General features: G+C 35.0%; 1 protein-coding gene across 1 annotated transcript; it reads left to right on the forward strand.

Annotated features, from left to right (window-relative positions):
- Positions 1–14109: 14109 nt before the first annotated feature.
- Positions 14110–21567, forward strand: LOC135834564 (uncharacterized). Its single transcript, XM_065348483.1, has 4 exons — positions 14110–15176; positions 20411–20510; positions 20604–20708; positions 20815–21567. Exons 1-4 carry the CDS (start codon positions 14335–14337, stop codon positions 21028–21030), a joined length of 1263 nt encoding a protein of 420 aa, XP_065204555.1. The 5' UTR covers positions 14110–14334; the 3' UTR covers positions 21031–21567.
- The last annotated feature ends 331 nt before the right edge of the window (positions 21568–21898 follow it).

Here is a 21898-nt window from a genome sequence, read left to right on the forward strand (position 1 = left end):
TTACCTATTGGAATACCAATTTACCAAAAATTACGCCATTAATTTACCAAAACAAAAATTACCCAAGCAATTTACCAACAAAGTCGGTAAAATTTTTGACCAACTTTAATTACGAGTAATTCACCAAAAATAACTAATCATTTTATTTACTGAAAATTACTATTAATTTACCAAAAAAAAAAAAATTATCAAAAGTTACTAGCTATTTACCAAAAACTAAAAATTTTTGAAAAATTTTGATTTTTTATAGCAAAAAAATTTTGGCCGGATAAAATTAACAAAAGAATTAACGAAAAAAATCGACAAAAAATTTTCGCCTCTTGACTCGCGCGGGATTCGAACACCCGACCTCCGGCGCACCAATCTGCAACCTAGACACCCTAACCACCCCATCTGTTTGTTGAGGGGTGAGCCGTTTGCGAGATATAAGGGTTTACACAAATTTCTGCTTATCCATAACGTTGAAACACACTTAAACGTTCATATCTCGTAAACGGCTGAATCGATTTTGACCAAATTAAAAATTTCTCTAGTTCAGTATCAAAGCAATATTTTGCCATCATCAGTTTCGACTTAAAGTTCGGAGCTTTTGAGTTCAGCGTGACACAAATTTATACATAAATTGATATATCAATATCTACTTTTGTAACGTTATGGCACCAGTTAGTTGAACGTCGTTGTGGCACCAGGTAGCAAGTGAAGAAAACTTAGTCATTTACGCGAGCGTTTTTCTGGCAATGGTTTATTCATTAATAAAAACCAACTGGTGCCTCTATATTATATGAGTATAGAGTGATGATTAAGGGTATAAGCAACAGCGCCATCTAATCGAAACATTTTACAACGAATTTTTACAAAATAATACATCGAAAACCAATGAGACCTGAAAATGGTGCCACAACGTGTGTTGACTATATAATTTTACTAGTATGTTAAAAGGGACTTTTAAATGTCGTTGTGGCACCATTACAAAAATTTGCCTAACGACCCCTGGCAGTGCCCTGATGACATTCCACACGATTTTAAATAAAATACGTTGTGGCACCATTTGGTGGTGCCACAACGTAAATTTTGGTGCCTGAACGTGTGTAAAGTATATAAAATGGTGCCACAAGTACATCAATTATGAGTACCTATATATAAATCTATATATATATAAACTTATCTCGTTTTGCGCCATACGTCTTATCGTGATCAGCACACTCCAAAACGTCAAGAAAACCCACCCCCACCCAATTCCTCAACCATCATGACAAATACAATACCTTGACTTTCCGTTTCACGGCAAAGTCGGTAAAATGTCGAAGCCTAAAAATCCCGCCCCCCTTCCCTCAAAGTTTAATCCATCCAAATAAAAAACATCCATGACGTGTTTAAACTGTGTAAAATAAGTTGCCTAATCATCAAAAATAAAATGGTAACCAAAAAGTCGGTGAGCCAATTAGCATAGGTATTTCGAAAAGTTTCAATATGGTTAAATGTATCGCATGACAGTTGTTCAAAAATTCCAAAAGTTATACCCAATTTTGGCTCCAAATTTTTCAAAAAGTATTTCGGTCGAAGCATTTGTATTTCTCGCGAAATATCAGCCCGTTTATATAGGTCACGTGAATTTTTTTTTTCAAAAATCTCACAACCATGATTGATCCACTTTTAGGTTTAAAATTCTTCAAAACTGATCAAAAAACATTTTCGATAAAATTTTTCAAATACGATCCTAAGAATTCTTCGAAAATGAAATAGGTACTTCCTGGCTGAATTCACTTATTGCTAAATTAAAACTATACTACCATTCTCAAATAGGAAACTACACCTACATTTTCTCGCTGGTTTAATAAACAATTAAAAGAGATTTCAACTGAGCTAATAAACTGTAGTGCATTGACCGGATAAACACTCATAACTTATAAGCCCATAGTTTACACCATGTTTTGGTTATCTTCATTTCCGTAGTTCGTGATACCGCCAAGATACGACTCCACGGATGCTGGATTCACACAAAAATGATGGGTACTTAGTTCTGTTTTTGGTGTTTCATCACACAAGTGGTATTTCGCTTTCAACGTAAGTTTGAAAAGTTGAAATGATTTCTAGTCAGATGTTAGTGAAATTCGTCGTGGTTTTTCAAATTTTGGCCAGTCTGACTTACACAAATGCACGCGACTGTGAATCCAAAGCAGGTATACTTACCTATTACTTACACATACACGCACATGTATACATAAGTACTTAAATTAGGTAGTTCGCAAATTTTAATTATGTGTTCGTAGATTTTATACGAAGTACACCTCTTTCGATATTCATTTTGTGAAAAATTCCTCCAGGCAACTCTTCAGAAAAACTGAAATGTCGCTTATTTTCAAATTATAATTCATCCATAGCTCCGAACACGACTGCTTCCCACAATTACCCTCAAAAACTCGACTTGAGAATTTTTCACGCTGATATAGTAAGTTTTTTTTGGGTAAATTTTTCCAATAGGATTGATTGCCTAGGTACCTCTACCTACTACCTACTACCTAGCTACATATTGCTATAGATATTCTCAACAAAAAAGCAAATATATTTTACAGGATGTTTCAGGAATATTGCAGCTGATCGGAGATGCACAAGCAGTACGTATTTTGAAGGGCTAACGACATCGATAGATTACACTTATTAGATCTTCATAATAGGGCATTATATATCGACATTCACTGAAAAAAATGTCCAAAAATGGCCTTAATAAAAATTTATTTTTTACTGCTGCACAGTAAAAAACGTCCATTTTTTTCTCTACTCACCCCCCCCCCCCTCCTCCTCCTCCTCTTCATACACAAACAATGATTGACAATTTCTTTCTCCACTCGACCTCCCCCACTCCTCCTCTTTATATACAAAAAGTCATTAACAAAGTCAAATTTTTCACCGGAAAATTTCCAAAAAAATTGAAATTTAAAGAAAATGTCAATCAAAATTACCTATTTATATAAAAAAAAAACAGCAAACGTAATGAACCTTTTACTTTTTCACTGCCTTTTAGACTAAATTCCTTACTTTTTCACTACTTTCACTATCTATTCATTTTTAAAATCACTACTTTCACTACCTGTTAAACACCAGCTGTTTCAATACTTGACCAAAAAAATCTTCAAGTGCCATTTTTCAAGTTTTAACATTCTTCCTCTCAGAAAAAAATGGAATTTGAATCATGTTTTTCATGTTTTTATGCCCCCACCTTAATTACAGCCAACAGGAGTTACAGAGTTTTCATTTTTAAATCGAACATTCTATGAATTTCTTCCTGAGATTTTATATCGCATGAAAAAAGAAAATTTATGTCTGTACATGCGATCCTAGATCTGGCAAGACAACCAAATGACCTGGGAACCGAGCGAATATAATGATACATATCATCTAGATATTTCGAATGATTTCAACAAAATATGGAGACCTGATTTCATATTGATCAAGTATGTAAATTTTTCATTTGTATAACAATTATTCCTTGCTGTCTGCGAATTGTAGAAATTAAACCAGTTTTTGGACTGAAATTCACCAATTTTGAAAAATTCGCCATAATAATCAAACAATGATTGAATCATTGAAATAACTCTTCTAACCCATAGTACTCGATCAGACGAAAAAATAATGTTATTTGATCAACCGGCAATCGCCAATTTTTTTAAAATTGAAGGGGCAAACACAGCTTAAAAATTCAAATGCGGAGCACTCGAAATTTGGAAATTTTGAATCAAGTTTTCCCCTTCTTAATTTTGAACACAGGTATGTTGGTCATAATATTTTTTTGTTCGTTCTCTCGAGTATTGTGGGTTAGGGGCATCATTCAAATGATCCCAACATTTCCTTATTTTCGATGGATTTTTGAAAATTGGCGAATTTCCAATTTTGCGGAGCACGTGTAGCTCCTTCATTTTACAAGATAGGCTACTTATCGTGATGTTTTTTGGTCGTCTTCTCGAGTTGCATCTATGTATTGTGAAATTATTGCCCACGTTTCATTCGACATCCCGTATTACATTATCAATCATTACAGCAATGTATTTCACAAGAATAAATGTTTACTGGGATCAGTCGAACACATTACCAGAGTAACGCATAATGGAACTGTAACATTCCGGACACCGTATATCAGTATACAAGCAAGATGCCAGATCACAATAAAAAGCAGACCATGGTTTAATCACGCTTGTCCACTGCAATTGAAAACCAACTCGCCCAACTTTATTATCACCATTCATCACGAAAATGTATCTTCATCCTCTAAAACATTCAACGACTCGACTGTAAGTATGAGGCTTTTATAAAGGTGAAACTTTCATGCCCAGCTTTGTTCTAATTTACATCTTATTTTTATACAGGATGTAAAAAATCCTGATTTTGATATTAAATCACCGTGGATAGTCAACGAAACTCAAAATGTGCAAATGAAAAACGGCAGCAGCAACGATTCAACTGGTTATCCTACATCGATAAACGTTACATTGCACAGAAACATCGAGCTTTATAAATCCACGCAATGCATCTCATATCCAAGTTCGTATAAAGCTTTCTATCTGAAATATTTCAGCTTTAGTGGTGCTTTGAGGATGACTGAAGAACCTACAATTAAATTTTGAGGAAGTCGCCTGCTCTAAATAAGGCCGAACAAATTTCTGAAGGGTCATTCCACGTCAATTGGACCAAGAAGTGGTAGGGGGTTCGGCGATTTTTTTGAAATTTTTCCTGAGGAAAGACCTTCCGAAGGGATGAGCAATGGCGCAAATTGCAGCCCTCTAGCCCATTTTTAAAGGCAGCCAGGGGGTGTCAAAGTTTTCAGTGAACTTAAAACATCATTCATTTCAGCAGTGGATTACTCGATAACCGCGATACCTACCAAAATGGAACACTTTCCCATAGTTAGGGGTTTTGAAAAGCTTTTTGGCGATACATATCATAAAAATCAATGTTGCCACTTTTTTTCGTACAAAAAATTAGCTCAAAAAGTTTCAAAACGTATGTTTTCATATCGTTCCGACTCTAAAAAATTCTGAAAAAAATATATTATGGACAACTTTTCATGCTGAACAACATATTAAAAAATTGGGATGGTAACATGTTGCAAAGTTGATTTAAAAAAATTCGAAGTTTGCGAAAAAATTCGATTTTTTGAATTAAAACATGAAAAAAAGTTTTGGTAGGTGAAGTTGACCCATTTGACCCCTATTTTTACGTATCTGTTGAAAAAGTTGAAAAACCCCTTTTCCTCGATGAAATGAACTCATCACAAAAAAAATCAAAATTCGAAAAAATTGAATTTTCAATTTCAAACACCAAAAAAAGTTTAAATTTATTCAGTTGTCTTATTTTGACCTCTTTTTGACGTATTTCATGAAAAAGTTGATAAAAATTACACTCACAACAAAAAAATAAAAATTCGTTCACTTTTTGAATCTTTTCGAATTTTGATTTTTGCGTGAGGAGTTCATTTCATCGTTATTAAACTATCGACTCTGTATTCCTTATGATTGTAGCCAATCTCATTTCGTAATTGAAATTTTTTTACAGGTAGCTACGAAGCTGAACTGAACTGTTATTTAGTTTCCAATTTTGACTTGCTTAAGCCTGCACCAGTTCCCAAATTTTCTTATCTCAATTATCCTTATGCAGAAATGATTGTATCATACATGGACTTCGTAAGATACTAAATTTTTGCATTTTTGAAAACTTAACTGAGGGATGGCGATATTTACGGACACTCAACGGACAGCATTCGTCTACAAATCTCACTTTGGAGGAAATAAAGGAATACTTGTGTCATATTCAAGATCAATCGATTCTCCAGAGCATAAATTTAATGTGTAAGAAATTTGATTAGATGATCGCCCCATCTCTGATAATAGGCACACAGATACATGAAAGGAACGAGTTTTCATCTCTCCTAAAGTTTCAAAAAGCTAGTGGACAGGGGCAATATCATTCCTAAAATAATAAAATATCGCCATCTCTAAAAAATATCTACACACCTAATTGTGAATTTATGATGAAAATGTACCTATTTTAATTGACTTATTTGCTATAGAATATTGAAGACGGAACGCTTCTGTTGATCGGCAAACTATACTTAGTAAGTAAGTGAATTTCATGTCATATATGGTACGAGTACTAATAGCTCTCTTTTCCTTCATCACTATACTATAATTGTATCTATGTACCTATTTACCTACGAACATACCTACATTCAACAGAAATGGAATAATTTAGAAATCAAGTGGAATTACTTAAATTTTGGACGCTATTTTAGTGCATTCGTAGAACCTGATTCAATATGGAAGCCGGGGTTAACATTGGACAAGTGAGCTGAACACATATCTTCCTTAGTCAATTCAGTGTGCAAAATGCGAATACCTATAACCAATGAATATTGCACATCGAAATCAAATAACATTGAAAAACCTTTCAGTAATTTGTTTCAAGAAGACTACTTGAACAACAAATCTTTTAATGACCATCACGGGGTATATGTAACGTCATATGGTGACATATCATGGACCACTTCAATGAATATATATACAAAATGTGACACGCACTCTAGTAAGTGGCCATGGGATCCTCGAACCTGCAGCCTGAATTTTACAACGGATACGTCAACTCTGAGATCTTATTTCTCCCAACTTCCAGTAAGCTTCGTTTACAGGTTGTCTTTTTAAATATATCAGTTTAATCCATAATTACTTATAAACAAAAAGGAACAAGATTTTCCTGGAGTGATATCATTGTGGGAAATCACGGACGCCAAAACAAAATCAAACTTTCCCAAAATAAACGTGGAAGTAACCTTTAAAATGAAAAACCATCCCTCAAAAGTCGTTTTGTGTTGGACATTTGTAGGTTTGTAAAATAACCATACTTATTCGATTATTCAACTTTAATTAAGTTACAAATGAAGGGCTTGAGGTGAAAGAAGCAAAGCAGGACAGCGTCAACTGATGGTTTTTTCCTGGCAGCAATTCACTTTTTTGAAGAAAGTGTCGTCGTCGTCGTTTCCTTGTAAGCGGTAGGCCTGTTGGCCTGTCTGCTACGGTTTGGAACCTGTTGAGGATGAGCCTGAGGTATCAGTGAGTTTCCTCCTTGGTCTCCCTCTGCTTCTCTTCCCCCGTTGATGTATATTGGAGAACCTGTTTTGGTGATCTTGTTTCCTCCATCCTTTTGACAAGATTTCTCCAATCTTTCCTATACTGTTTTATCTTCTTCATGACTGGCTTCACTCCGAGATCTGCTGTTATTTTCTCAGATGGGACTCTGTCTCTGAGAGTCACCCCTGCCGTTCTCCTCTCGAACTTCATCTCCGCTGCCGTTATTCTCCTTTTATCAGATTTCTTCAGTGCCCATACTTCGCTTCCATAAGTCATCATTGGTATTGCTAGGGTATTGTACACCTTCAATCTTGTTTCTTTTTGCACCTTACTGCATTCTCAGGGTCCTATTTATCAGTCCTGTGACTCTCAGGAACTTCGCAATCTTTCAACTAACATCTACTTCTCCCTGTTATGATATCGTGTTTCCCAGGTATTTGAAATTATTGACCTGTTCAATGATTTTTCCATTAATTATAATCTTGCTTCTTAATGGTTCCTTTCCTTTGAAAGCCATTGTTTTTGTTTTCTCTGATTATATTCTCATGTCATATTTTTCTGACGTCTTCATAGGCGTGACTGGAGCTTTTCTGGAGGTAGTGCCAAGATGATGTGTGGGAGACGGGGGAGGGATATTCAATGTTCTCACAAGTTCTAAAACGTCAATATTCATGAAAATATAATATCAAAAATATAATTACTTATTTGAAAAATAACACATTCAAAACATTAAAACAATTAAGAAAATAGGTACTTGAACTCAAAATTTATTAGGGTAAATGTGCCTAAGTTTGCGCGCTTCCTAAGATTGCGCAGTAACGATTTCTCAGAACTAGTGAGAGTTACAACATTTGATACCGCCTTTACTTGAAAGAAAAATCAAAATGACCATACTTCACGATTTTTGGTGATGGTAGCACCAAGTGTTGCAAATTGACAAGCGAAAAACTTTTTTCTCAAATTTTTTTATAATTTTTCCAATAAAAGCGACACGCATCAATTTTTATGGAAATGGCAGTAGAAATCTAAATGAGCTATTTTTGGATTCGTCATTGTCTGGGGATTATAACAAGCACATATTTCAAGTATTTTCTGCTTTAATTAGGTTTCAATTTTTCAATTTTTTAAAAAAGCACCCCTGTGCCTAAGATTGCGATTTTTATTTTTTGTTACTTTTCTAGACTAATAATGATACTTTTCGAAATTTTCATTAAGAATTCAATTTATTTGAATGAAATGACACCTTCTATACGTGTATCGAGTTTACTCCTTGTCAAAAGCTAGGGAGAAATGGGTGTAATGCTGTAAATACCAGATATGAGCGCATTTCCAGTGTGGTTCACTCAGAAGTTTCAAATGCACGTTCATGTGAGACATTTTGTTTGCTTTCATCATTAATTAAACAATATTGATGAATTTCTATGTTTTTCACTGGTACAAAATCTTGGGAAGGTGAATGCGCAATCTTAGGAAGGCATATGCCTAAGTTTGCGCATTTGACTTTTTTTGGTTTTTTGTCAAAATATCAAAAACTAAATCGATTGAAAATTTTATTTCTAGGGCAAATCATAGCCAAATGTTTGAAGAACCTTCTGTACAAATTTCAATATTCTAGCTCCTTTTCATAAAAAGTAGTGACTGTTTGAAAATTAGGTGCGCAAACTTAGGCACATTTACCCTATTTAAAGTTGTATTTAGCGATCTTTTTTATTTTTAAAATCAGCGATGACGGACTTCACATTCACGTTTTTGGCTAAATCTTGTTCTACATATGGCAGCATCTAATTATCAAGCCTTTCTTGTGACATCCTAACACGTAATTTTGATTTTACAAGAGTGAGCTTACAAAAACATCGCTCACATGAGCAACTATAAGTCACCTGAATAACTGTGAATTCTTGTAATAATGTAATAAAGGTTGAAAAAGTTGCACTTCTGTTAAATTCACTCATCCATTTGATCCAGTTTTCCACAAGGTATCTTGAACTCTTCTTCTAGCTCACAAGTTTGGGAGGTGAATTTTCAACTCTTTTGAGTAGGTAAGGCTAATTCAGCTCCAGGAAGTTATAGTCAAGCGAAATAAGTTCTCCATAGAAAATATAATACATATTATTCGTTTCTTGAGAAAAATGGTTATCTATTCTGGATATTAGAGAATCTAAGAAAGGGTAATATATGCAAATTCTCATTTCCTGTTCTTTAATTTCATATAAGAATTGATTTTCTGGATTTTCATCGATTTTTTTGGATACACGCCTCATATTTGCATATATTTCTGGGATTTCAATACCAAGGCTTTCACATGTTTGGAAAACCAATCAAAATTTATTTGGAAAACTATCGACATCATTTGGGTCATCTTCGTTTCTCAGTTTAAGTAGTGCACTTCAGAGGAGTTTTACATTATTATATGCTGTGCTGAGATTTGAATCAGGATCTTGGAGAGATTGACTAATGACTAGTCAGCAAAATTGAATTCAACACTGGCGATACTATTTCTAAGCATAATGAAATTACTTTTTAAATTTTTCTTTGATAAATTGAAAATTTTGAATTTTACTTTTTTTTAAAGTGAAAAATGAATAGTATATTTTTTTTATTGAGAAATGATAATCGAGAAAGAAACTGAAAAAAGTAGGCAGTGCCAGAACATGCCTGGCATGCCCTGCAGTCACGCCTATGGACGTCTTTGTTAGATTGTACATTGATCTCTGTACATCATCTTCTGTTTTGGCTAGTACTGCTTGATCATCTGCGAATAGCACTGTTGATATTTCCTGCCTTCTGTCTGTTTTGATTCCCTTTGGCTTCATTTTCTGCCATTCTTTTACCATGTGATCCATGTACAGGTTGAATAAAACACATGACAGTGTGCATCCCTAGCAAACTCCGCTGTTTATTTCTGCTTGTTCCGAGAGTTTATTTCCAATTTGTACTCTTATTCTACCCGTACAGCAATGACCATACTAATTTCGATGTGAATGTCGACCCATCCACATCCGTCACTTTTGGATGCCACACGTCGATGTGAATTTTGACTCTGTGTCGAGCCAATTGTTGATGTAATTGTCGACCAATGTTGATCGACATTTACATCGACAATTGGCTCGACACACGGTCGAAATTTACATCGACACGTGGGATCCAAATATGACGGATGTGGATGGATCGTCATTGGCATCAAAATTTACATCGACCTCCAGCTACGCAAAATTATTAAATTTTACTATCAAAATTGAAAGTTTTTTCCAAAAATCATTTTTCTTACACACTTAGGTGGTCATTGCTCATGCTGAAAGTGAAAGCAGCATCGACACAGAGGCCACCTCCGAGAAGTACAGACAGAAAGTCCATATTCGGTATAGTTGAACATTAAACTCTTTATACTGAAAGGTGCAATAGGTTACCTAAGAGTACTGAACTGATACGTTTTCATGTCAAAAACATGTCGATGTTAATGTTGATGTGAAAGTCGACATCAACAAATACATCCACAATAATATATCAACTTAATTTTTCAAATTATGAGAAATCTTTGAAAATTTGGTCGATGTTAGTGTTGATGTATTTGTGGATAATCGACTTTCACATCGACATAACATTGACAACTCCACACTATGGAAAAAGTGAATAATTTTATCAAGGCCATTAAAAAATTTTTCTCCCTTCAAAAAAATGTCATATTTTTAAATGTTTGCTGAACTTTTAAACACTGAAACAGAAATTTTAATTCTGAAAAATTGGTCAACATAGTTGTGGATGTAAATTTCGAGCATCAAATTTTACGTCAACATCACATGTCAAGGTATAATAATGAGAAAATTACAAAAATTTTCATTAACCTGGCTTCTTTACTGATAGAAGATTCCTATTGAATAACTTATTGGTCACTTTTCCATCATCATGTTGGAAAAAAAACGTAGTCGATGTAAATGTCGACATCAACAATTGTTGTACGGTACGGGTAGTGTTCTTATATATATATGCTGTTTATTACCTTTCACATTTTATGTTATTTCTTCATCTTTTAGGACTTCCAACAGTTTTTTCTATTGACCCTATCATATGCTTTTTGCAGGTCTATAAAGCACATATTGTGTGTTTTAGCTTGTATTTGATCATTTTTATTTTTCCATCAGTAGTTTTACTGTATAACTTGCGGCAGTGCATGATTTTCCTTTTCTAAATCTGTTTTGACTTTCTGACAACTTTTCTTCTGCATGATCTGCCAGTTGTTTTGCCAGTATTTTTGCATATATCTTGTACCTAGCAGGTGTTGAGTAGACTTATTCCTCAGTAGTTTTTCAGGTTTGACATATCATCTTTCTTGAACAGTGGTATTACAATTGCTGTTTTTAATTCTTCAGGTACCTTTTCTTCTTGGTACATCCTATTTAGGAATTCCAGCAGTCTTCTTTTAAATTCACCACTTGCGCATTTGTACAATTCTGTTGGTATGCCATCTTCTCCTGGAGCTTTTGCATTTTTTGCCGTTTTCAAAGCTTCTTCTTGTAGCTCTTTAAATGAAATTCTGTCTTCTGTTTCTTCAATTTCATCTTCTATGTTTGTATCTTGTGCATTTTCATCACTCTAGAGTTCTTCAATATATTCCTTTGCAAGTTTGCATCATTGATTTTAATTTTTGGCAAACTCACTCTTTCGTTAAAATTTGTGTCAATTCTCCTAATGATCTTATACACCTTTGGCCATAACTTGTATGTATGTGTCCTGCTCCAGGAATGTGATGAAATTTTCCCAGCTCCCTCTCTGTAATTTCCTAGACTTTCTCTTGACTTTTGCCGACTGTTTTCGATATTCTTCACCATCAACCTCACTAGGTACCTATCATCAATCTGTGCAAGGAAATATTCACAAATTAGGTATACGTATAAGAATAGCTGACAAACTTGATTAAACGAGAAAAAAAATTCAATTCACGGTTCAGTTCATATTCATTTTGTAAAATAAATGGGAACAGTGGAACACCAAGTTGAGAGAAAAAATGAATCAGCTACTTGCAGCTTCTGTTTTTACCCCAAACCCTTCAAATCTACATTCACTTGTTCTGAACAAGGCTCGTCAAACCAAAATTATTTAAAAAGACAATGAAATCAAAAAAAAATTGAGTTTTTTTCCTAGTTATACTGGCGATTAAAACGAAATTGGGTGGGAAACGAAGTAGGTCTAGGGTACCTACCTAAAATTTCGTCTGAAAGGACTAAAAATGGAAAAAAACACCGACACATAATTCTCCAAACCAGTCACTTTTTGGTTCAGCGAGCCCTGGTTTTCAGTAAAAAAAAATGTGAGCAAATAAATAGACCACTCTTTTCACAGCTATGAGTTCGGTGACATTGGTATCATTTCTGATACCACCAACAAGTAGAATTAAACTGGCATCGAAAATATCTTCACTACTGCTACTTCTAACATTTCTTGTAATACTGATGTATTCGATTCCTTATTTGACCACGATTGCTCATAATTTTGGTAAGTGATGCTAACGTAAGTTTATTGAATACGATATGTTCTACATGAAAATTTATTATACTTTGTTGATTCATTTCATATTGTGCACTTCAGTTATTGGATGTATAGTGTTATTGTCAGTAATCGGATTATCCAGCTGCATCACTACCTATATGGTTTGGTTCGCGAGAAAATCAGGCTCATTCCACCCATCGCTGATCATGGTATTTTTCTGCAAAAGCTCAATTTATTAGAATAAAAAAAAACTGTAGGGAACCGAAACAAAGAACTGAATTTTAATGAACCAAGACCAAAGAACTATAGGTAAATTTTGAAGAACCGAATCAAAACAAAGAGCGGAATCGAAGCGAAGAACTGAAACAGAAACAGAGCTGGGATGGCGACTCCAAATTGATCAATGATGAAAAAAATTGATTCGATCGATTATTTTTTCAATCGATTGTCATGTTCGAAATTGTTGAAAAAAAATATATTTTTGGCACCCCCTCCTTCCAAAAAAAGCTTAAAATATCCCAAAAACATTGGAAAAACGAAAAATTGACGTGTAAAATGTCGAACCTCCAATAAACAATCAACCAATAACAGATGTATACTAATACAAACTAGAAATAATAATCTTTCTCCCTCAAACATTTGTACAGATGTACGTATTTTAAGTATACAGCCCCCACGATATATTTTCTAATCACTAACACATTTGTATTTTTCTAAACACTTTCAAATTTAGGAAGTTTTACGAGATCGGAGAAAAAGCAACTGCGGAAATGATGCAAGCACTCACGACTCAGACATTACCGAGGATTCCTCCTTGAAAAGAACTCGCAACGAACGGTTAAAAACGGCAGCCATGATTGAATATTTTTCATTAGTGATTTGCTTGATTATTGTTACATGCCTTAGCCTAAGTCTTATGACCTGAAATAGCATTTATCTAGGCATTTTGTTCTGATTCTATTGTAATTTTCAAAAAAAAAAAAAAAATCGCAATTATTAGCCAATAAATAATATTTCTAATTACCTACCTACTCAAAAGCAATTCGTGTTTTTTCTTCCAATGACCAAATAGGACTACATGTATACCTACATACATTATTGTTTGAATCCAGCACACTGTGACGCAGAAATATCGAGTACCCCAAAACATTTTTCATTGAAAATACATATAGACTAGCAACGTGAAATAGACGCGGATGATTGGTGGAATGTTACCTACATTTTGGTTCAAATAGGATGGTGTGTATGTATTCAAAAGGTTCCGTTCTAGTAGATAACGTCAGCAGTTGTATAATACGTAATTTAGAATGCAAAACATTGATTTCCTTTCAGGGAACACCAAGAGTTGAGAAACTCATTGCCATTACTCTTTACTTCCCTCGCCCTGTAATTCCTGTTCAACCACACAATAGGCCGCTTCTAGCCACTTGTAACATCTTCGTTAAATATTAACATCTACGCTTCATTTGCATTATTCGTCTAAACTAAATGCAAAATTCAAGAATCAGATCCTTGGTAACTAATTTGAAAACGAATTTGTACATATGTATTATTTAAGTAAACAAAATGCAAAATTCAACAACCAGATCCCAAGGAAACCATCGAGAAAACAATATATTCTGCAGGTTGTAATGAGACTCATCGCTCCCTTTTAAGTAATTTTTTCAATAACAAACTCGGGTCCAATTCGGTAGTGTCATAACAACAGAAGTGATTGAAAACTTATACATAGGCAATGGAAGTGATTAGAGATGTTAAAAAAGTGATCAACCAAGTATTTGGAAAAGAGAATATGTTCGGATACGAGACAACGCTAGCTAATCAGATGTACTTATTGTACTGCGTCCTCGGTAACGTATATTACACCGATAAAATACACCGAAAAACCAAACTGGTATGGTTCTGGATAGTTTACATATCATGGTTACCAGCTTCTGTATCAATCTTACTATACATAGTTTATGGTAGACAAACCGGCGACTTGGTGTTGCTGATTTACATTGGATTTTTACTCGTACTCATGCTGATGGAATCAATTGTGAAGCCCGCAATCGCGTTGTATTGGTATAGAAACGATATAGAGCAAATGATTTCGATGGCTGATAAAATACTAGCGAAAACACCATCAACCACGCGTACGAGTACATCCGACAAATATTTGGATGCAAAAACTATCACCAGCTCTATATTAGTTGGACTCGGAACATCAATTGCAGTGTATGTATCAGTCGCTACTATAGATGTGATATTTTTTTATCGAGAAGAAAAGGTTAAAAACTATATGTACTACCTAGTTCCACTTTCTGGAGTCGAACAATTCGGGTCATTCGAATTTTATATAGCTTATCACCTCGTTTTGTACGGCACGTTTTGGGGTTTAGTGATCGTTGTCTTGATGCACCGAGTTATTTCCGTACCTTGGGCAGTAATATGCCATAATGAAGCGCAAAGGATTATCGACGAGTTGAATTCGTTGAGTGAAGATACGGACATTAATATCGACACTTTCCGAAGTATAGAACCGAAATGCAGATACGTGATCAAAAAATGCATACACGATATAAAAAACCTCAACAGGTAATTTCATTTCATAATTACGTTGCAAAATTTCATCTTCAAAAGTTCAAAAAGGTACATACTTAGGTATTCCCAGGTGAAATAAATGAAATGCCTGCCCCATCCTTGGATTTTTGACCTTTTAATGAAACATTGTTGGGTACTTTTGAAAAAAAATGTGCAGCTAAAAAAAATTCCCTCACTGGATTTAATCAAAACAGGGTGTCTACTCATTTCTGGAAATGATTTTCCATGACTTCTAGGTTTTCCAGACCAATGTCTCCAATTTTCCAGATTCTTGAAAACGAATTCCACACGAGATCAGGTTGGGAGGGGGGGGGGTGTCAAATTTTTTCGAACATCAAGAGCTCCAAATATCGTTAATAGTATCTACAGTCTGTTGTGCCCTTTTTTCCCAAGCATGACTAATGTGCTCAATAGGGTTAGTTCATTGGCAAAATGTATTTTTTGGGGGGTGATAAACTGCAAATTATGATAAAGCTTTGAAATTTGGTATGATGAACAAGGACACCAAAAGAAATTTTTTAAGCCCGGGAGGCAATCGCCAAGTCCCATAGGAGGGGAATGGGGATGATTTGACCCCCCCCCCATTTTTCCAAATGGGGCTAACGGGACGAGATTGGTGTCAATTCCATATGATTGAACCCCGCTGAGTTCAAAAATACCATTACTTTCAAAATCTGAGGAAGAAGCATGCCTCAAATTTGAGATTTTTTGAGTGAAGTTTTTGCGTTTTTCTCAAAAATACCCCAAAATTACAGTTTTTTAACCCTAGACGACACGCTGACCTTCCATCGACTTTTTTATGGTCATTTTCGAATTCTACAGGTCAATTCCAATGCGAATCGACCATCAATACTTTCGCATACCTCTACCCTGGGTGTACAGAGTGGTCTAAAGGGGCTAAAAATTGGCGTTTTTCCGGCATTTTCTTGCAAAAATTGGGGCTTTTGAGCTGTGCGCCGGATACAAATAGCGAGAAAAGGTTTGTTATAAGGGGGATTGGAATTATTGCTATAGGGAATAAGGTAGACATTCCCTTATAAGGTGGTTAAGTCAATAATAATTATTCCTTACACGGGGAATAATTACATGGTCCTGGCTAGCTCAATTTGCGGACACTGGGATAACTCCACCAACCCTCCATATACATCATACTAGAGAGTGTAAAACTAGAAATAAACCATACTCGTAAGGTGTACTGAATATGTTTAATCGTCATAATACACAAGATTTATAAAGCAGAGTCTTTAGGTAATCACACACATATGTGATTCCTAGGTTAAGCATAATTAAATTAGCACAAATACATTAAATGGGAAGTAACATATCGTTACCTTAATGCCAAATCCGAGTATGTCCATACAAAAAAAGGACGATTTTACGCATCACTGATAAGGCTCGGATATGCTCGGAAGGGTTCGTTGAGTTCTGATTGAACATCGGTCAGCTTCGTGCATCTTCGGTGGTGCATTTTAACTGTACTCCTATGCAAATTTTTCAATTCAGGGCTTCCCAGAGCCTTATCAGTGACGCAAAACGACGATGTTTTTTTGGATGGACATACTCGGATTTGGCATTAAGGTAACGATATTCATGTTAATCACTGGGGTCAAAGCATTATTATTAAACCAACACAAATACATTAAATTAGAACATGTAAAATATTCATGCAGACTTACTGGGGTTCGTTAATTGCAATGCATTGCAATTAACTGATGGGATATGCAATATTTACTGACACTGTCACTGTCCAGCCATCTCTCCGTTGCACTCCTAATACTTGAGGCATTCGACGACAATTAAGAGTTGTTCGCATTATTTAATCAGAGTGATAATTCAGCATCATTTAGCAGAGATATTTAAATTAAGTATGTTAATGCGTTATTTGAATGAATTTCAGAGTTATTTATTTAGTTTTCACAAGTTCTTCATAGAGAGTAATTTAAATGGATTATTATCATTCAATACCACGAATATTGAGAATAAAACCAATGATATAAACCAATAATAGATATTTAAATAGCTATTGTCATGGTTAAATTTCCACGCTAGAAGTGGTACAGACAGTTAAAAGAAAGACACAGGCAAGATGCCTGTGAGTTTATGCATCTGATATGCCAAAAGGATCGACACACCAATCGAAGGTGACTTAGCTCCAGAGAGCTCGAGATTCCGATGCTAAGTAAAGATCTTGGTTTTCGCGATGTACCTGGTAGCTACCAGAAAACATCACACCTTGTAGAAATGCCCACTTTACCATACTTCCAGTATAAGGGTTGTTCTTTAAGAAGAAGGAGAAGAGATCGCATATTCCTCTAAGGTACTGTAACCCGGGTATGTCAGACTCCCATTTTGTTCCTCACGAAAAAAATTGTTATTTTTTGATTCAAGGTTTTTATGACGGAATTTCTGGCATAGAATGAAAGTAATCATTGAATTAGAGCACATGCTGTGAATTTCACACAATTTCAAACTATTTTTAACCCAAAAATGAAGTGCTGAAAAATGACTAAAATTCAAAACAATTAAATGTATTTCAATTGATACATGTAGCATACCATTGGAAAGCTCGTTCAATTCTCTTTCAAAGATGTTATTATGAAAAAGTTGTAAAAGTGCACGGTTTTGAAGATATACGCGGTTAAAGTTTGCCGAATTCCCATATACTGCAATGCTAAGTTCGTCAAACCAGGAACAAAATGGCCGTCTGACATACCTGGGTTATAGTTCCCTAATTCCTCCTCATAGGGATGATTATCATCATTTCCCCTACTGTGATAATTACGAGAATAACTGCTAGGCAGTTGGGCCACACTTGAACCTTACAGGTTCTAATGTCGATTTTCGAATACTTCAAAGCAAATGCCACCGAATAAGACTAGGAGGCACTTTTTACACCCCTCCTGGGAGGTAGTAGAGGGGGTCAAATTTGATCCTTATCTTGCTTATATTGAATCAATTTCAGAAATGTAATCAACGTAAGTGTACATTTTCTTACTACCGAGATAATGATGTTTGTATCAATGTTTTTTGTACCGTCAAACCCAAATTTGCAATAATTTTTTCGATTCCGGGGGGGCAGGGGTGAGACCATATAGGGGAGTAGGTCTGTTTTTCACAAAAAATCGACATGTATATCGAAATGTAGGTTTTCAAGGACACTGATTTCAGAAATGCTATTAGTTTTTCATTTTGGTCGAAGCTAAGGGGATGATACTGCATTCAAGGGGTGGGGAATGAAATTTTTCACAAAAAATCAACACGTAGTCAGGGTTGCGGAACGATAAAACAAAACGGTATCGGTATGTGGTATTGGTATTTCAAATGTGGTGGCTAAAACGGTATTGGTTTTTCGGTTTTCATCAATTTCTACCTCAAAATTTCGGTTTTCGGTATCGGTTTTTCCAATTTTTGTGAATTTTATTTCGGTTTTCGGTTTCGGTATTGGTATTTTATCACCCAAAAATCAAGCTAATTACAGAACACTTTGGCTTAAAATTCAGAAATTGAGAGAGTAGTAGTATAAAAGTTGAAATGAGAATGAAATGAGAGGAACATCAACAAAGAAAAGTGATCATTGAAAGGAATAAACTCATTTTGTTTGATGTTGGAATTGTTTCATTTGCAGAAATATGCAAAAATGAGTACTAAAATACAGATTTTAAAATAATTTCGGTATTGGTTTTCGGTATTTTGAACCGATTTTGAAATTATATTGGTATTTTCTAAATCGGTTTTTCATTTGTCAACTTATTGGTATCGGTTTTCGGTTTTTTCAATTTTTTTCAAAAATTAGGTGGTTTTGCCGGTATTGGTTTTTCGGTATCGGTATCGTTCCGCAACCCTGCACGTAGTATATCGAAATGTAGGTTTTCAAGGATGCTGATTTCAGAAATTCTAAAATCTCAAATTTGAGGCATGCCTCTTTCTCAGATTTTGAAAGTAATGGTATTTTTGAACTCAGCTGGGTTCAATCATATGGAATTGACACCAATATCGCCCCGTTAGCCCCATTTGGAAAAATGGGGGGTTGAACCCTCCCCCAAATCACCCCCATCCCCAGTCCTATGGGACTTGGCGATTGCCTCCCGGGCTTAAAAATTTTGTTTTGGTGTCCTTGTTTATCGTACCAAATTTCAAAGCTTTATTATAATTTGCCGCTTACTTACAGTTTGCCACTGAACTAGGTGGTCCTTATTTAAATTGGTGTGAAATTTTTTTTTGGCTTTTTAGTGGGCAAAATCAAGATTTATTTAACGTGCTGAGCTCAAAAACTTTTCAAAATTTTTATTTGAACCATCAAACATCTTTCATTGGAACTTGAAACGAATGATGAACTGGACAGAATACTGAACTGAACTGAATGCTGAACTAAATATACTGAACTGAACACTGAAATTTTATTTTATTTTCATGTTTCAATTCATTCATTCATTCATCCAGTCTTTCTGTCGTTCTGTGCTTCCGCTGTCTTTCCGTCTTTCCGTCTGTCTGTCTTTTCGTCTTTTCGAGGTTAAATGGGCCAAGCGGAGCGAGGGCAAAAGCTCTGGAAAATTTATAATTCTAAAGAAAAGACGATTTCATGAAGAAAGATATTTTTTTAATGTCAACATTACCTACCTACTCTTTCATCAATATTTTTTTGAAATTCCAGACTTCCACAATAATTTCAGTAAAAGGCAGGACAAGCAGGACTTCTTAATCATTTTTATCAAAAAAGCGAAACATGTAAAAAACAAGACTTTCTGGGAATTTGCCAATAGAAAATTGCCTGAGCAAACAATGTGGCCCTTAGGAAGGTTCTACAGTAGTGCAAATCTAACTTACTCATATTCGTGTTCCGCGGGTTCGACTCATGATAACGATACTCAAATCATCAATTTTCTTTCGCTCCGAAATTGGGGAAAGGGATAGCCATGGGCTCAAAATGGTGAATGACGTCGTAACACAAAAAACACATTTTTGAGTTTTTCAAAACGACCTACCAGGAGGAAATTTTTTAAACCCAACAGCGTTTCATCAAAATTTCAAAAATCCGAGGAAAGGCGCATTTCACCTATTTCACCCGGAAGTACCCTTCTTTACGAAGTTACTATAATCACTGCTTTCTTAATCTATTGAAATTAAATCACTAATTATATGTAGGTACAATTAAAGCACCTCGACAAGTTATTATGCTTTCATCGTTCAACTAAAAATGAAAATTATTAATAGGAAGTCAACTTTCACAGATTCATTTCAACCTACAGAGGCTTTTTTGAAACTTACGCCAGTCATACCCTTCCCATTTTACTGTACATTGAAGTTGTCCATGCTTTGATTGCTGTATCGGTAAGCTCAATAAAATAGATAATATGTGTACGAGGGTGGATTGTAGAAAAAAGTTCTGTAAGATTTTCGTTCGCATGCATGGTCCATCAACAGCCAGATATCCCATTCATAATCAGAGTGAGAGAATTTATCGTTCTCATCGTCTCGATTCAAGAAGTCTACATAACATGTTGGATTGGCGCTACGTTGGAACAAACTGTAAGTTTTCATCACACATCGATAGAAATCAACACGGTTTTCTGATTCGATAAACTCGACGTTCACTAATCACTAAATTTACTTTGTTCTTTCACATTCACTCAAGACATCGGATTTGTCATTCGCTGTATATTCCACACCGTGGTATTGGTTGAAAAGCATTCGCAAAGACGTTTATATACTTCTATGCCAAACACAAGCGTCAATCAATCCACGAGCCTTGAATGTCTATCCAATCACATTGGCAACATTTCTGCGATTTTGCAACGTTATCAATTCTACAGTGAATGTTTTTCGAGCATACACAGACACACGAAAATAGTTAATCTAAGGAAATCACTTTGTTCAGTATCTACACATTTCTAACCAGATGATTTAAAGTTTTTCCTGTGTTCATTGTTTTGATGAAAATTTTCAACTACAAATTTTCACCGAGTAGGTATAGTTCCCAATATGTAGGGGTTTTCTTGAAACACATTGTTTGATCGCGCACAGGGGAACTAACAATTGCAAGAAATGATCCTAATTGTAAGATAAATATAAGAATCGCAGAAGAAGCTCATCAAGCAATGGAGAAAATTTTTCTGAGAACTTCACCCCAGAAGCATTGGTGTGAGTAGAATAGTTGGTTGCACCCAAATACTAATTTGAAAGATTGCACTCAAAATGTGTAGGTCTAGGTAGTAGGAACCTATAGGTTTGTGCCAAACATGGCCACCGAAATCATTAGTTCTCCATGTCACAATTTCGGTAATGTAAATATACCTCGGCCCATTCATCTACCTAATCTGAATTTTCAATATACACACTAAAGTATTGATGTTATTTAATAGTATGTAATAAATGAGCGTTTAGATTTTTTTTTTGTTTGATTTGTAAATAGGCAACACCGAATGATTTAATAAAAATAAAGTAATCATAAAAGATCTTCAAAAAATCGAGGATGTACCAAAACATAAATTACATGCCTCCGAATGGTAAAGTACACCTACATACTTAATGAACATCTCTCTCCGGCCACTCAAGTTATAATTTCAAAATATGTACCTACATAAAAATCACTTTTAAGAATAACGCAATTTTGAGAAATTAAACATTTGAATTTTTGTAACATTTTGAATACTTAATCTCCCTCATAAGGTCACATGGGTCATAGTTATGCTTGAAAATACCGAGATTTAAAAAAAAAC

This window comes from Planococcus citri, chromosome 2 (assembly GCF_950023065.1).
Source record: "Planococcus citri chromosome 2, ihPlaCitr1.1, whole genome shotgun sequence".
Taxonomy (NCBI): Eukaryota; Metazoa; Arthropoda; class Insecta; order Hemiptera; family Pseudococcidae; genus Planococcus; species Planococcus citri.

What these genes read in the sequence shown, in the direction of transcription:
- LOC135834564 (XM_065348483.1), top strand. Translation starts at nt 14,335, where the DNA reads ATGGAAGTGATTAGAGATGTTAAAAAAGTGATCAACCAAGTATTTGGA. An exon ending in GATATAAAAAACCTCAACAG is followed by an intron (nt 15,177 to 20,410) that starts GTAATTTCATTT and finishes CAACTTTCACAG; the next exon opens with ATTCATTTCAACCTACAGAG. An exon ending in ATGCTTTGATTGCTGTATCG is followed by an intron (nt 20,511 to 20,603) that starts GTAAGCTCAATA and finishes GTCCATCAACAG; the next exon opens with CCAGATATCCCATTCATAAT.